The 17312-nt window shown below is 36.4% G+C and overlaps 1 protein-coding gene across 1 annotated transcript in view; it reads left to right on the top strand.

The window, feature by feature from the left end:
• The window catches only part of ADGRG6 (adhesion G protein-coupled receptor G6), a 168879-nt gene that overhangs the window by 141239 nt on the left and 10328 nt on the right, over positions 1–17312 (top strand). The window contains 4 exon segments of the mRNA XM_036768775.1: positions 713–840; positions 1780–2048; positions 3984–4095; positions 6110–6393. Coding sequence (XP_036624670.1) covers positions 713–840; positions 1780–2048; positions 3984–4095; positions 6110–6393 — 793 coding nt within the window.

Below are 17312 nucleotides of genomic sequence, written 5' to 3'. Positions count from 1 at the left end.
TCATATTATGGTCTATAATGAAGCGCAACTCCCATTGGCCTTGTCACACTTTCCTGCTTAGAGCCCTCTAAAGAGAACAGATGAGGGGGTTCATCTCCATGATCTTTAAGGTCTCTTCCAGCTCTGATGAGCTCTGACTATAACTGGAGGAGAGAAAACAAAGTGATAAATATATTTGATAAATACCATCTGTCTAATTTATCCCAAATTGGGACATAATGGCCAACAGCCATTATCTAGCTAGTGTAACTTGTTTTTTGTTTGTTTTTTTTCCACAAGGGAAAAACAATAAATCATATTGCTATATTCCTTCATTTCTGTACTTCATAAACTACCATAACTCAAGGATAATTTGGGACATGATCTTTTTTCTGCTTTGTTATTTTCAAGTGTTATTTGTCTTGTTTAATGAAAATAAGGATTCAAACAAAAGAGAAAAGGTGAAAAATTACTGATGGTCAGTTTTCCACCCCTGGTTTATTTTAGTTTCATGAAACCACTACCAGATTGCTTGTGCCGCACTATTTTCACCCATGGAAAATCCAGTATTTGAGAAATATGTCACCATAAAAGCTATCCAGCGTAATGTGTATTAAGCATTCAAGTAATTTCATAGAGTATATCTAAGGTTTCTTCTAAGCTTTTCGATTGGGAAAAATAGCAGCTGTAGCAAAAGAAGAGAGTCATAAATTCATTTTCATGTTTTATGTAGGACCTTCAAGGAACTGCTTCACAGGTAGATACCCGAAACACTAAAGTCCTGACCTTTATTACCTATATTGGCTGTGGAGTTTCTGCCATATTTTCAGCTGCAACTCTCCTAACATATGTTGCTTTTGAGTAAGTATTTCACCATCTGCCAAACCCAAGTTACTGATAACTCTAAAGTAAAAACAAGAATTTTCTTTGCTTTAAGGAGCATTTAAATCCTATATGACTCACGTAAGTAAGAGTAATTTTAATTTATGGAGTGTTTTGTCACATGTAACATGCAATACCAAATATAGATTCTTCTTATGGGAATTCAAATATATGAATGACCTTTAGATTCTTCTTACATTATAATATTATTATATATTTTATTATATATCAGAAAAAATATCTTTATATTATAGAATTAATCCAAACTGCTACTGTTCTCTAGCAACATTATGGTTTAACTTTTTGGCAGTTTTTAAAATAGAAATTTTACTAATTTTAAAAAATATTGGTAGATTTTCTTCAAAAATCTTTGAAAAGTGGCCTTTAAGTTGAGAATTAGTATCAGTTATCGGCAGAGAACAATTAGTGGGTCATAAAAGGTAGAGAGAAGTTTATTTTTAATACTCTAGTTTTTTTCTATAAAACTTGTATTAGGTGAATCAAACTACTGATATTTCCTTTCATTAAAAAGTATCATTTATAGTAAGAAAAGAAACCTTCTATAGGCAGACAAGTATACTTATCCATGTCCCTGACCTTTCTCCTGAGAATACCATTGTCAGAGTATCTGTGTTCAAATCCTGACTCTGCTACCTCTTACCTACATGACCTTGAGTAAGTCATTTATCCACTCTTGGTGTCAGGACTATCCTCTGGAAAGCACTGGACTGAAAAAAATTTAATCTCCAAGTCTGTGATCCTATAATTTTTTTATACTGCTTAATTTATTTACATCAGGTTTTTCTCTACCACTCATTGTAGAGTTAAACAAAACCTTCATTCCTAACCCCTGGTAACTTTGCTTCCATAAGGATTTGTGGCCATTGCTCATGCATCTTCTTCTGTGTTTCATTTCAGAAAACTACGGAGGGATTATCCCTCCAAAATCTTGATGAATCTTAGTACTGCCCTATTGTTTCTAAATTTAATATTCCTCCTTGATGGTTGGATCACCTCTTTTGACATTGATGGACTCTGTGTAGCTGTTGCAGCCCTTTTGCATTTTTTCCTTCTGGCAACCTTCACGTGGATGGGATTAGAGGCAGTTCACATGTACATTGCTCTGGTTAAAGTATTCAATACTTACATTCGCCGGTACATATTGAAATTCTGCATCATTGGCTGGGGTAAGTGAACAAAGGTTATGTGTTTTGCTGGATTTTCATAGTGGCATCAAAATTTTCAAACTACAGACACTGTCAAAGGAAAGCTCCTGACTATAAATGAGGTATATCAAGGTATAAATCCTCCTCCAAGAGAATGTCGTGATCCTTAGAACAAATTATCAATATGGTAGTAAAGGGAAATGTCCATGAGATCTATTTTCTGTGTACCCAAATGCCAGCCCATCCCAAGTCTTCTGAGAAAGCATCTGGCACTTTATGCTCCCATTATACTTCAAAGCACATGGGCTAGCCTTAAATCCTAAGCCAAATAAATAGAGCTGGTCATAGTGTCCCACCCTCTAGATACCCCCATCCATACTATATGTGATTAGGCTTTGAAGTTTGTGATTAAACTAGTGATCCAAAGACATGGAGGGTTCTTTGCACAGATTTCTCAATATGGCTTCTTGAATAGACATCATCACCTTTGCCTGAATAGAGACAGTCTCCCATGTCCACGTAGGGCTTGGGTTTTTCCTTCAATTATTCCCTCTAGGAGCAGTGAAGAAGGTTGGGATTAAAGGCAGATAGGTGGTACAGTGGATAGAGTACTGGGCTAAGAGTCAGGAAGACTTTTCTCTTCCTGAGTTCAAATCTAGCCTCAGCCATTTGCTAGTTATGTGACCTTGGGCAAGTAACTTAACCCTGTTTGCCTCAGTTTCCTCATCTGTAAAATGAACAAAGAAGGAAATGACAAACTCGTCTAGTATCAATTGGATCATGAAGATTTGAACATGACTGAAAAATGACTGAAAATTGCCGTAGCAGCCTAGATGACCAAGATGTATGATGAACCTCTATGGTTCAACGTATTTCCACTAAACAATATACAAGGTGCTCCTTGTTTTTGTTCAATCATATCTGACTCTTCGTGACCCTACTTGGGATTTTCTTGGAAAAGATGCTAGAGCAGTTTGCTAGTTCCCTAGTTCATGTTTCAGATGAGGAAACTGAGGCAAACAGAGTTAAGTGACTTGCTTAGTTTCACACAACTAGTAAGTGTCTGAGGCCAGGTTTGAACTCAGGTCTTCCTGACTCCAGGCCTGGCTGCTCTATCCACTGAACCACCTAACTGATAAAACTATGTGTGAGAGTATGCGATAAACTTTTTATCAGGTGAAAGAAGGAATCTGAACATGTATTTGTTCCATGGAAGAGATAAGAAAAAACTTCCTTACGTGGATGTGCCTAAACTTTGGCATTCCTGACAAGCCATCATTGAGGGAGCCAAATGATGTGATAATAATTTATTTAATTAAGGTGATAATTCTGGCTCCTCAACCGGAAATCACAAAATACACAAGCTGTCACTTTAACTTATTTGCCTGCTTTGCTGGTTAAAAGAGATGAGAGTTCTTTATACTATAGTAATTAGAAGCTCTTTCTAAGTTTGTTGTCATTTTTACCACATCTGAATCAGAACTAACACCATCCATAGAACCAAGCTGGATCAGAAATAGGCACAACTCATAAGACATTCAAGGTTAGGTACCTCCTTTGAAAGAAAAATATCTTTAATTATCACTAGTGTAGGATGGATGTCTCATGCTAACTACGTGAGTTTTTCATTTTTTCCACTTAATTCAGGTATAATCCATCCCCGAGGTAGACCTAGCAATTTCTGCACCTAGGGAAGGTATGGAGGAGAATTAGACTTGGTGGGAGATGGTTCAAAGGAAAAATGTAGCATGCCCACTGGAGATATTGCCTGGATTAAGCTTTTAGCAACCTTCAAATTCTTACCTTGAGGAAAAGCCATGGTTTCCCTGTGCTAGTTAGTGTTTCAAGTCACTGCCATGACAAGAATGTTTTCTTGCTTGCCCTGATCAGTCTTTAAAGAGAGTTTAGTCTGTTTCATCAAAGACACTTATGATGTCATCATCTTTTTTTTGACAGGTTTGCCTGCTCTGGTGGTAACAGTTGTTCTAGCAAGTAGAAATACAAATGCAAATGAAATATATGGAAAAGGAAGTTATGGCCAAGATGTCAAGGGACAAGGCAGTGAGTTGTGAGTAACAGAAGTTCATCTTTTCCTACCTTTCTCAAGATGTGAACAGATCCAAACACAGCACTTCAGATGTGGCAGATTATAGCATCCTCTTAAATTGTACTGTACTTGTAATTCACTGAACTGATGAAATATTTCCTGGGAGGTGAACATTTATCTAACCAGCCCTCCTCGATCTTGTATTCCTGAAGTTTAGAATAAAAATGTGTAACATTGTGTTTCTATTGAATTTTTGCCCTGTGCCCTTTGCCCGTAATGCTAGACTGGCATGATTTCTTTGGCTCTAGGCTCTGTTATCAAGCATGATAGCTTTCTTTCCCAGTTTGATGTCATCTGTAAATCTCATAAACATGCTTCTGTGTCTTTAAGTCACTAGTAAGAAATGTAGACTAGAACAAGACCAAGGACAGATTTGCGAGGCACACCGCTGTAGACCTTCTGAGTTGATATTAGATTGGATCATTGAAAGAGTAGATGACTTAACCCTGAATGATAAAGTCATACAGCCAGTATATCTCAGAGGCAGGACTTGAACCCTGGTCTTCTTAATGCTGAGGCCTATTCTATCCATTATGCTATACCATCTGCTTTAACAGAGGTGGTTAGGTGGCCCACTGGAGAAAGCACTGTGCCTGGAGTTAGGAATACCTGATTTCTCATGTAGCCTCAGACACTAGCTTTGGGACCCTGGGAAGGTAACTTAACTACTCTTTGCCTCAGTTTTCTTAACTGTAAAATGGGGATAATAACAGCATTTACCTCACAGGGTTATTGTGAGGATCAAATGAAATGATATTTATAAAGTGCTTATCACAATGACTGGCACATAGTAGGTGCTATAATAAATGCTTATTCTCTTTTTCCTTCCCTGCTTGTTGTAAAAGGAAAAAACTCACAACCCCTTAATAAGAGGCTCTAGAGTTTTTTCCAGGAATAGAGAAATCAAGCTTATTAGCTTATAGTTTGAAGACTCTTAATTCTGTCTGTAGCTTACACCTACATCATTTCTCTTTCTGCCCTTCTTGAACCTTACCTAACATGTTTCTCCCTTCTTATTATTCACATGACTCTATATGTATACAGATATCTATTTATATACCTATACACATGTGCACAGATATGTGTATACACATAGCTATTTATATACATCTACATGTGTACAGATCATGTGTGTATGTGTAAGTATATAAATATTTGTGTGTATATGAATATGTATATGTATGTGTGTATGTGTATGCATATGTATTTGTATATGTATATGCATATGAATTTGTATCCTGAGCATAAAGTGGTACTCCTCTTCCTAATATCTCTTGGGTCCTTTTTAAATTAGCCAAATTCCAGTCCTATATTCCATCCCACCAAGCTTCACTAATATCCCTTGGGGTGAAATTTACTTCCTTGAATTAGGATCTCTAGTTCACCTTTTGGGGCAGCTAAGTGATGTAGTGGATAGAATGCCAGTCCTGAAGTCAGGAGGACTGATCTTCCTGAGTTCAAATCTGGCCTCAGACACTCCCCAGATGTGTGAACCTGGGCAAGTCACTTAACTCTGTTTGCCTCAGTTTCCTCATCTGTAAACTGAGCAGGAGAAAGAAATGGTAAATCATTCCAGTGTCTGCTAAGAAAACCGCAAATGGGGTCGTAAAGAGTTGGACATGAAAAATGACTGAACTGAATAGCTCACTTTTAGAGAAGATAAGTATAGTGAAACAAATTAAATTTGATATGATTCAGAATCAACTTTAATTTTTAGAACACTGCTGTAGGTTAGATACAGAAATCAGGTTATTGAATGTTTAAATAAACCATCCATTCCATGCCCTCATTTTACAGATGAAGAAATTAAGCACCAGAGGGGTGAAGGCGAAAAAGATATTGCCACTGTTCAGCAATAGATCCAAGCCAAACCTTTCCCTGCCCATCCCTCCCAAAGCCTAATAGGAAATCACCGATGTTGAGCACGGTGGGAATCACTAACATGGGGCTGCTTTCTGGTTTTGCTTCTTTACAGCTGTTGGATCCAGGATCCAGTGGTGTTTTATGTGACCTGTGCTGGTTATTTCGGAGTCATGTTTCTCTTGAATGTTGCTATGTTCATTGTGGTAATGGTGCAGATCTGTGGGAGGAATGGGAAAAGGAGCAACAGGACCCTTCGAGAAGAGATTCTGAGGAACCTCCGGAGTGTGGTTAGCCTCACCTTTCTGTTAGGCATGACGTGGGGCTTTGCCTTCTTTGCTTGGGGACCCTTAAACGTTGCTTTCATGTACCTCTTCTCCATCTTCAATTCATTACAAGGTAAGAGAAATGGTATTTGAGTATTTTCTGTAATCTAGTTTTAATTTGCCTTTATTACCCAGTGTGTTTCTTGAAAGAGTTTCTGGAAGTTTCTAGGTCTGTTTGCCTAGCAAAAAGGAGGTCTCAGTAATTAGCCTATCTCAAAGAATGACTTTAAAGTGCCTTCAAATTTTACTGAATATTTCTTTTAATTATTCAAACCCTTTATAGTATAAATATAATAGGGTTAGAGATTTTGAGGGGTCCAGGAGCTCAAATGTGAAAAAGGGTATACCTTGACTTTTGGTATAATAAATTTCCTTTTAATCTCATGTATTTTATTTAATTTTTAAAAATACATTATTCAAAAAAGGAATCCATGGGTTTCTGCCACAGTAGTCTATGACAGAAAAATAATTGAGAAGCCCTGCTCTATAGAAAGTGTCTGCTGATAAGATTTTGCTGCTTGGCAGTTAGGTTTACTTCTCATCTTGCTTATAATTAAATCTCCCTTTGCCCTAAAAAAGCCAAGCAGGACACTTAACCTTTTGTGGGACAATGTATTTTATTTTTAATTTGTGGAATAAAAAAACATTTTTATAGCATAATATAATAAAAAGGTGATTGCACATGAAACTGCAAATCTATTGTGTACAATTTGCTATTCCTTTTAAATATATAATGATTATCATGTGAATTTCTTTCTTTTCCCCTTTCTTCTTCCCTGCCCCTTCCCACTACCCTAGAGATGGCTACCATTAGACATACACATACATGTACAAACACATACACACACATAAAATTATTCTATGTAGACTTCTATTTATCAGTTCTTTCTCTGGATGCAGATAGAGTCTTTCTTCTTATGTGCTTTATGGTTAATTTCAGTATTTATAATAGTCAAAATGACTTATTCACTTAAATTGTTCTTAAAACAATATTGCTGTTACTGTATAGAGTGTTCTCTTGGTTCTGCTGATTTTACTCTTCACTGTTTCATGCAAGTCTATCCATATTTTTCTGAGATCATCAAGCTCATCGTTTCTTATAGCACAGTAGTATTTCATCACAGTCATTTATGACAACTTATTCAGCCATTCCCCAAGTGACAGGCATCCCTGCAATTTCTGGTTCTTTGCCACCACAAAGAAAGCTACTGTAAACATTTTAGAACGTGTCGGTTCTTTTCCTTTTTCCCTAATCATCTTTGGAAATAGACCTAGTAGTGATATTCTGGGTCAAAGGGTATAAGCAGTTTAATAACTCTTTGGGCATAATTCCACATTGCTCTCTAAAATGGTTGTATCAGTTCACAGTTTCACCAGCAGTGAATCAGTGTCCCAATTTTTCTACATCCTCTTCAACATTTGTTACTTTCCCCTTCAGTCATTTTAGCCAAGCTGGTAGCTGTAAAATGATATCTCAAGGTTGTTTTAATTTGCATTTCTCTTATGAATAATAATTTAGAATGTATATTTTCTTCTGTTGAAGGGATCCATATGCTTTACCAGACTGTCAAAGGGCACTAGGACACAAAACAGGTTTTAGAACCCTTGCCAACTATAGAATCAACTTATCATGAAGTATCCAATGACTATACACTTATATACTCATCTTGATGAATTTGATGACCCCTTCTTAGTTTATAAAGAAAAAAAAACTGTCATATTTCCCACAATGGCTGGCCTTCCAACTCAGAATCACAGTATTTCAGATTTAGACGGGATCTCAGAAGCCATCTAGTACAACCCACACTGAAAAAATGATTTCTCTGCAGCAGCAGCTCTCAGAGAGAGATCCAGGGGCTCCTGGAAGTCTCCAAGACTCAGAGAGTCAGTGAGGTTAAAATTATTTTCATAATACTAAGTTTTAATTTCTAATATGATTTGTCAAGAGATAAAATCTATGTTAACAAAAGTTCATAGAGATCTTCAATAATTGTTAAGAGTATGAAGGGGTCCTGAGTGAGAACTGCTACTATTCTATAGCAGTGGCACAAATGGACAGACATCTTGCTAGACAATTGTTAATATAAAGGAAATACTATTGCCCAAGATAGCCTATTCAACTCTAATGGTTAGAAAGTTTTTCCTTGTGTTAAGACTAAATCTGCAGTTTCATAACTTTTATAAATCGTTCTTAGTTCTTCACCTTGAGGCTAAACAGGAGGTTAAGCCCTTTTATATGTACATGATAGCCCTTTAGATACCTGAGGATGACTCACTCCTCCCCAGTCCCTTCCCAGTTTTCTGTTCTCCAGGATAAACATCAACAGGGCCTTCAACTGCTCTTTGAATGTGTAGCTGTTGCCCATTTTGACCACCCTTCTCTGGAAAATCTTTGTCTTAACAATGTCTTTCCTAGAGTGGGGTACCCAAAACTGAATACAAGATTCCAGGTGGTCTTTGAGCAGGACTAAAGCTTCCTTATTTTGGTCACTTATGCTTTTCTTAATGCAAACCATGATTGTAGTAGCTTTATTGACCTCCATAAAACTGTGTTGACTCATATTGACCTTGCTGTCCACCAAAATCCTCAGAATGTTTTCGGAAAAAATGTTTTGTCCTACCATGAGGTCACCTATTTTGTACATTGATTTTTTTAGACCTATGTGTAACCCTTTAAACCTTTGCCTTTTTTCCTTATGAAATGTAATCTTATTGGTCTAACAGGTCAAGCTCTCTCAAGATCCTGACTCTTTCTTCCACTCTGCTATTTGTCTCTCCTTGCTTTGTTGTTATTGTTCAGTTGTTTCAGTCCTGTTTTTGTCCAATGTGACCCAATTTGGGGTTTTCTTGGCAGTGATACTACAGTGATTTGCCATTTCCTCTTCCAACTCATTTTATAGACAAGGAATTGAGGCAAAGAGGGTTAAGTGACTTGCCCAGGGTCACACAGCTGGTCTGAGGCCAGATTTTGAACTCAGGAAGACAAGGCTTCCGGATTCTAGGCCAGACACTCTATCCACTGTTCCACCTAGCTTCCTGCTTTGGTACCTCTTCCTTTGTGCCATTTGAAGATTTGAAAAGCATATCATCTCTGTCTTTAATAAATTCTGGAGCATCTTCTGTCATTATCATTACTTGTTAAAGACAAACTTAAAATATGGCACCCAAAATTGATCATAATTTTCCATCTGTTGTCTGTTCAATACATAATACAATGTAACTACCTCCCTTGTTTTGGATGTGATATTTTACTAATAAAGCCTAGGGTCAAATTGGATTTTTTTCTCTTTCATCCATATCACACTGTTGACTCGCCTTTAAAAAACCCCAAAGTCTGTTCAACATGAACTGCTGAATAGGCACATTTCCCATCACTTAAACATGTGTAATTATGTGCAATGGATTACTTTCATTGCTATTAAAATTTCATCATCTTATGAATAGAAATAAAGGTAAAAGGTTGAATGAGGTGGAAACAGTTCTGCTGAGTTGGGACTGGCTTATACTGTGGGGTGACCTTGGGAGTACTCCAGAGTTTGACATTGAATTTGCCTGATTCTTTTTCTCCCAAAGTAACTGCATTAGAGTTCGTTTTGCTACTTATAGTCTACTCCGTTTTCCCATGCCAGGGGAAAAGAAACAGGCTCATTATATTCACTCATTAGACCAATAATCCTCAAAGGAGAGAAACTATGTATTAGGATTATATAAAAAATTTCCTCATGATCCATTTCTACAAAAATGAGACATCCTCTCTGTTTAATCCCTTCTGAATCTCCTGTTGCAAAGCTGCCTAAATAAATACTTAGGAAAATGTCTGTTTATTTTATAAATTCTGTAGCTTTACATATTGAGATTCCATAGCTTACCCATGAAAGACACATTGATCTATCCCCTCCAAACTTGTTTTTGCTATTAGAATTTCTTGGCAGTTTCAGGCAGTTTCAATGGCTAGAGCAGTCTGTTCAGGTCTGTTTCCATTAATGAGAATTGGGATGTTTTCTTTTTCCCAGCATGATTCTCCTGTCAGTAGGGGAAAATGCTGTAAACCTCATCAAGTTTCTGTTCTTCATAAATCTCTGCATTTTAAGACCAACTTTAAATCGTGCAAATTCAGAACAGATTCATGCATATCCGATAGTACTTTCTTAAAAATATCCTAGAAAGGAAAGTTCATTTTAGAAGGCACTAATGCAGAACATATTATTCTATCAAATAATATTCATTTGATTTCATGGAAAGATACTTTAGTTTAGCTTCACCATTAATTAGTTGTATGATCTTAGGAAAATCAGTTTAATTTTCTGGGCCACAGTTTCCTAATCTAAAAAATGAGGGCTCTGAGCTAGAGTTTTTGTTTTAATGATATCTTCTTTAGCTCAAACCATCTTTAAGTAAGGACTGAAGATCTGTATGAGTGAGTTATTCTCTATGCTACTCCTAAAAGAAGTTTTTGTTTGTAAATATATAGGTATGATATATATATATATATGTGTATATATATACATATATTCCTTAAAGGAGCATACGTAGAAGTCAGACATTTTTAAAGAAATAGTATAGAGGATTCAGAATATAAGTCTGTAGTGTGGTGTATTTGTAATCTAACAACTATGCAATGCATTTTTAAAATGTTATTCTTTTAGGAAAGTATAATAAACTTTTGCTTATCCAGAATGATTTGAAAATTAGGGATTCTGGTTAAGTTACCATATCTACTATTTGTGAATTCCAATTCATTTTCCAAAAATAGAAGGCAATAGAAGATACTTTATTCTAAAACTGCACTCATTACACTGTTTTTTTTCTTCAATTCAGAATGAACATCATTATCTTATAATACATCAGGGCCATCATTATGAATATCACTGTAAATGTCTGAAACTATAAATATAGAAGGTGTAAGAGACTGGGCTTTATTTGTACTGAGCTCAGTATAATATCTTGGAAGTTACTTTTTGTGTGATTAGCTTTTTGTATGTCATTTTGGGGAGGGTAAAATTGGAGTACATAATTTAATTCAAGGCAAGTAGCTTGTGCTTTCTGGTGATTTGGATTCTAGAAAGGCAGCAATTCATGTATGCATTGTAACCTAGTAAAACTATGTAGTGTAATGTGAATTTATAAAAGCATATACGATATAATTAGCTAAAGAGGGGAAATAAGAAAATACTAGAGTTATAAATGTTTTTATCTAATACTAGAATTTCCCTAATGAATTAGAGACCTCTTAACTGGAAGCAAACAAAAAGCATTAACTAAAGCTAAACTAAACACAGCTTTATAATTTTCTTGCTTCCCCTGGTAATCCATGCTCTTCTCTCTTTACGACTTCCAAATAAGAAAACTTATACATTTGTCATTTCAGTCATTTTTTCCCCTAAAGGCTGACAAATGAACTTTCTGTATAACATTATGAAATGCCATACTGATTTATAAACATTCATTTATCTTTATGTATTGTACCCTAGGAAGGAATCAGGCCACTAATAAGGTAATCTCATGTTTTCCTTGTATTGAAGAATTGAAATTAAGAGCCCAGTGATCTATACAAATTACTTTTAAAAGAGCATGCATGATTTAGAAAAGTTATGAAGAAATTACTGAATATATATATATATGCATATATATATATACGCATATATATATATATATATATATATATATATATATATATATATATATATATACACATTACAATTAGTATTGCTGGAGGACATTAGACCATACATCGGGAAATAAAAAATGATTCATTTTAAAGAAGTAAAAGTCAATTCACTGTTCTCTGTTGCTGGGAAGAGGTTGGCCGAGGTTCCTTTGGCCACCTACTGCATAATGATGTCAGTGGTGTACTAACAGAATCACAATACTACTGTTGAATACAAGAGTACAGCACACATGAGCTTGGGTGTTCAGTAAATGAAAAAGAGTAGACAACAACACTATACCTAGGACTTACATTCATTAATTTTTTTACCAAAATATATGATGCCATTACTAAAACTGGGTTCCATCAGCATGTGAAAAAGCTTAACACTCTTCCAGCATCCTGGAGAAATTTATCAGGTTTTAATACTGGCTAACCAACAGTAAATATAGATAATGCATACAGAGCATATTTTATATAGAGTATATATACAGGGAGTATTTTCCCCCAGGGATTGCAAAGTGGTTTATTGCCAAGGAGATTTCTTAAAAACAAGAGATGTAGGAATGGAGGCTCCTCCCCAAAGATGGGACTGAGATCATGGGCTATCCTCTAGGAGAGGAGGAGTGTGGGGGCCAGCCCTCTACAGAGGGAGCTCCCTCCCAGGACCATGGAGAGGGGCAGGAGAGGGGACTGCAGAAAGGGGAGAAGAGGAGAAAGGATAAATAGGGGGAAATCTCCCCCCCCCTCCAGGGAGCCCCCGGCCTCACATGGAGAGAGCATGTGCAAAGACATTTACCAAGTTACATCACAACTAAGGAAAGTGCTCTTTCCGTAATAGTAAAGTAGCATTTGATGGTATCCTGCCTTTCCCATCACCAGTAGAGCAAAGGAAGGCTTCTTCTAGTCCTAGTCTTACTAAATCCCTTTTAGGTAGCTATACTTGAAACCACAATAAGGGAGAGTAACAGGTTCTTCACATAACTATATATTCACAAATCTAAAAAACCATGCTTATGTTTTCATATAACACACAAGATGCACATATTAAGTTATAGGATCGGGGCAGCTAGGTGGCACAGTGAGTAGAGCCCTGGCCCTGAAGTCAGGAGGACCTGAGTTCAAATCAGGCCTCAGACACTTGACACACTTACTGGCTGTGTGACCTTGGGCAAGTGACTTAACCCCAATTGCCCTGCCTTCCCCCCTGCCAAAAAAGTTATAGGATCCAGAGATGGAAAGATCATAGGATTGAGATAAGGAAGGGACGTCAGAGGGCATCTGGTTCAGTTTCCTCATTTTAGAGATGAGGAAACTGAGGCCCAAGGAAGTTAAGTAACTAGCCCAAGGTTATACAGTAAACATCTTTGAGGGGCTGTGCCAGCACTAGTGTCACATAGTCTTAAGGGGCCTTAGAATCATGTCATCCAACCCTAGATGAAGGAACTGGTTAATGACACTTGGCTGAGGTCACCTAAGGAATAAATGGCTGAACTGGGTTTTGAGCTTAGGTCTTTGGGTTCCAAATCCATTTCTCTTTCCACTACACTAGGATGGTTCCTGCCAGTTTTTAACACACATTGATTGCTCTTCAATAACACCTTTTAGTACTGAGGACCACAGTGGTTCAGCATTTCAAATGCCTTTCATTTGCTGAGTTTAAACACTTCTTCCACTTACACAGATCATGGCTACTCACAGATTTACTGGATGAAGTATTAGTCATCACTCTGTGGCCAGTCTGTTGATGAGCTTCTTCAACTTAGCTGTCTAGTCCTTAGACAGAAGACGTGGGCTACCACAGGGCCCATTTGAGCCCAAGTTTACACTCTTCTAGGACACATAACTTTTGAGAACCCTAGGTAACTTGACTGTGACAGAGTAAAGACTTTAGTGAAATGTGTGTGCATATATACATATATATTCAAGGAGAATGTCCCCAAAATGTATTTAATATTATATTTTAACAAAAGGTTACAAAGGTAGAGGAATGATATAAAATAATGTCGAACACTTGAATTCAGTAGTATGGTATTATATGATACTAATGTGTGTTTATAGAACATAACACCTAGCCCTTTGGGAATGAGAGAGAAAGAGACAGATCCTGCTTTTTTCAAGATTTATATATTCAAATTCTCCATTAAGATCTGAAGCATACTGAAACAGTCAATACACATAAATTTAAAGAATGATTAACAAAGAGGGATTTAATCTTCTAAAAGCCTCAGTGAGATTAATTTAGGGAAATGTTTCAACTTTGTAGGTTAATTAATGTAATAGGATAAAATTCAAAACTAAGGAAAACTTGGACAAATGGCTTAGGAAAATGTGTTAAATGTGTATTAAATCTCTTCTAAAAAGAATAATGTAAAGTTTTCAAAAAAACTAAGCCATTCTAGTGATTTGATCATTTTCACTCTGAATCTTGAATTGGCACAAAGGTAAAGATGAACCAGTTTTCCATCACCAACACCTGTGACTACATCATATTGGCCCTAATCCTGTGAATTGCTGGGAAATAAATTATTCATCCTTTGGCTCTAGAGAAATACCAATGTACCAGAGAGTATATTGGTAGCCTGCAAGAAATTTCACAATCTACTCTGTGACCATTTGAGAGCCATTTAGGTAATTATTCTTTATCCAAACCTACACAACAGAACATATCAATTCAATCAGTTTCATAAAAACCTTGTCCACTTACCCTGCTATCTTGTCTACGCTACCCCAGATATCCCTGGACCAAGGTCCTGCTCAGTACTGATTTTGAAAATGTAGTACTTTAAAGTTTTCAAAGCACTTTACATGCTGTCTCATTTGATTTTCGCAACAATATGGTGAAGCAGGTACTATTATTATGCCCATAATACAGATGAGGAAAGTAAGGCTAAGAGAGGCTTGAGGCTCAGTGTCACATAGTTAGCAGAGTTCTATCTGTTACATCACCTAGCTGCTTGTTGTAGGCAAGTAACTCTATTCTCAAAAGTTCCATTAGCTGGGTGCAAGAAATTGACTTTTCAAGCACCAACTTCACCAAATGCAGAGGAGAAAATGGATCATTAGGTGGTAATTATGGGGGTCACAATGCAATCAGTAATCATTGCTAGAATAGATGAAGTTACAGTTCTCTTCAAATATTGAGCCCTCAGATATTTCGTTTGCCCAATTTTTAATTGACCTAGTTATCCGAAAAGTGAAACAGTTTTGTCTTTAAGTCACTAGCTTCTCTTGTTACTGCCCATTCTCCACCTATCCTACTCTCCCTGTATTCTTTCCTTATTTTTTTTGGATATGTTCCATTTCTTTTAACCAGCTATGACACACATCTTCTTTCCCTGAAATATCCTATCACTCATGTAGACAGTGAGAGAAATGATGCAGTTATCACGCAAAGCGCCCATCAAGATTCTTCGCTTTAAAAAAGCCCTGTTGAAAGAGTTAAGATCCCCACTAACTAGGCGTTTAGATGGTTAATTCAAAGTCCATTTTTTAATCTCCTTCAGGTGCCTTAGAAATAATCATAGGACTTAAATTTAGAATTGGAAGAGATCTCAGAGGTCATGTCATCGAATTCTTTAATTTTACAGGTGAAAAAATGGAGTCCCAGAGAAGTTAAGTGACTTGTCCAAAGTCATACAGAGTATAAATTCCAGAAGTAGAGTCTTAATTCAAGTCCTCTGACTTCAAATCTAGCTTTCCTTCTATTATCCTGTGTTGACTTCAATTTTCAGTGGAAGTAAAAGCAGGCAATATTGTTTCCTCTAAATCTTAAGCTTTTTAACATTAATGTTCCTCTTTAGAGGATCCCATTAATGGTACTTTTTTTTAAAAAAATAATTAACCAAGATACAGATCTTTGGATACTTTTTTAAAACATCTGTCTAGACAAGCCAAAAATTATTGACCAGACCAAACTAAAAAGATGACTTCTGTGTTAATTCTATAATGATAATAGTAATAAATGAGAAATAGAATAAAATATCTACAGTTGTGTAGAACTTTATAATTTGTAAAGCCCTTTAAAGTAAGTTGTACAAATTTTATTATCCCTATTTTTCAGATTATGAGACTGATTTATGTTATTATTATTGGAAAAAAACTCCCATTTATGTGTCATTTTATAGTTCATAAAGTTCACAAGAACTTGGGCATTCGAATTAAGACTCAAAAACATTTAGGGGCTTTCCCAAAGTCCAACAGAAAATAGCTGATTGTCCCAAGATTCTAACCCTGCCCTTATTCGGAGTTTAGAGCTCTTTCCAGTACAGCCCTTAGCTTTCCCTCTGTAGGAACCAGCATTCTGATTGAGTTATTAAAGTAAATGTCCTTGTTAGTTTTTCATAAATGAGTAAAGGACTTTTTAAAAGACCAAAATCAAACACAAACATGCAATGGGGGAAAAAGAAGACTTAGCCAAATGACAGAGAGTCTTATTTCCATTAGGATGTTTGAACTAGTGGGGATTTTAAAACATTTCAGTTGTGTCCAGGGTTGAGGGGAGGGAAAGAAAAGGCCAACAGTATTTTATTATTGACATAAGAGAAATTAATTCCCATACTAGTTATGACTTTCCTTGTGGTTCTCTTTCTTCATTCAAGACAGTCCTGGATTTTCTTCCTCTATTCTGGACTGCAGAATTTCAGTCTCAGAGGTGGAGCTTTCGTGAACAGTGATCCCCTCTGCAATTTTGTCAACAAGTGACCATCCAGTCTTTTCTTGAAGACCACCAATGAGCTCATCTAACTTGCTATCACTGCCTCCGCATTCCATTTGCACTTTGGGATAACTCTGATTGTTGAAAAATCTTTCTTTATGTCAAGCCTAAATGTGCCTCTTTGTATCTTCTACCCATTACTCTGAATCTTGCCCTTTGGGGAGAAGCAGAACAAAACTAATCCTTCTTATATATGATGGCCATTAAAACACTTGAAGACAACCGTTATGTTGACTCCTAAGTCTTCCATTCTCTCCCAATTTTCAAAAGCTATATAGAGATTATCCCTTCATATAATCTGATTAATTTACTTATAGCCCTGTTATTGCTAAATGCCTTCTCCCTTGCTGGTTTACTATGTGAGTAAACTTAAAAGTATCCTATTGCATATTTTCCCTATCACTAACCCTCCTAAAATCTGCTTATGATGTAATCCTTCCCCCCTTCCTTTCCATAGTATTTCCTAATCTTGGGTCAGACTGCTTGTGGTTAGATAAACAAAATTAAGATATGGAGATGCCTCCTTAGGATTATAATGTTCAGAGATAAGGACTTCCAGTAACTGTAGTACCCTTTCTTTTTAGAAGAACAGGAAGGGATAGAGATCTCCTGGAGTAGAGTTACTTCC

This window comes from Trichosurus vulpecula, chromosome 7, assembly GCF_011100635.1.
Source record: "Trichosurus vulpecula isolate mTriVul1 chromosome 7, mTriVul1.pri, whole genome shotgun sequence".
Classification (NCBI taxonomy): domain Eukaryota; kingdom Metazoa; phylum Chordata; class Mammalia; order Diprotodontia; family Phalangeridae; genus Trichosurus; species Trichosurus vulpecula.
This window is presented reverse-complemented; position numbering and strand designations above follow the sequence as displayed.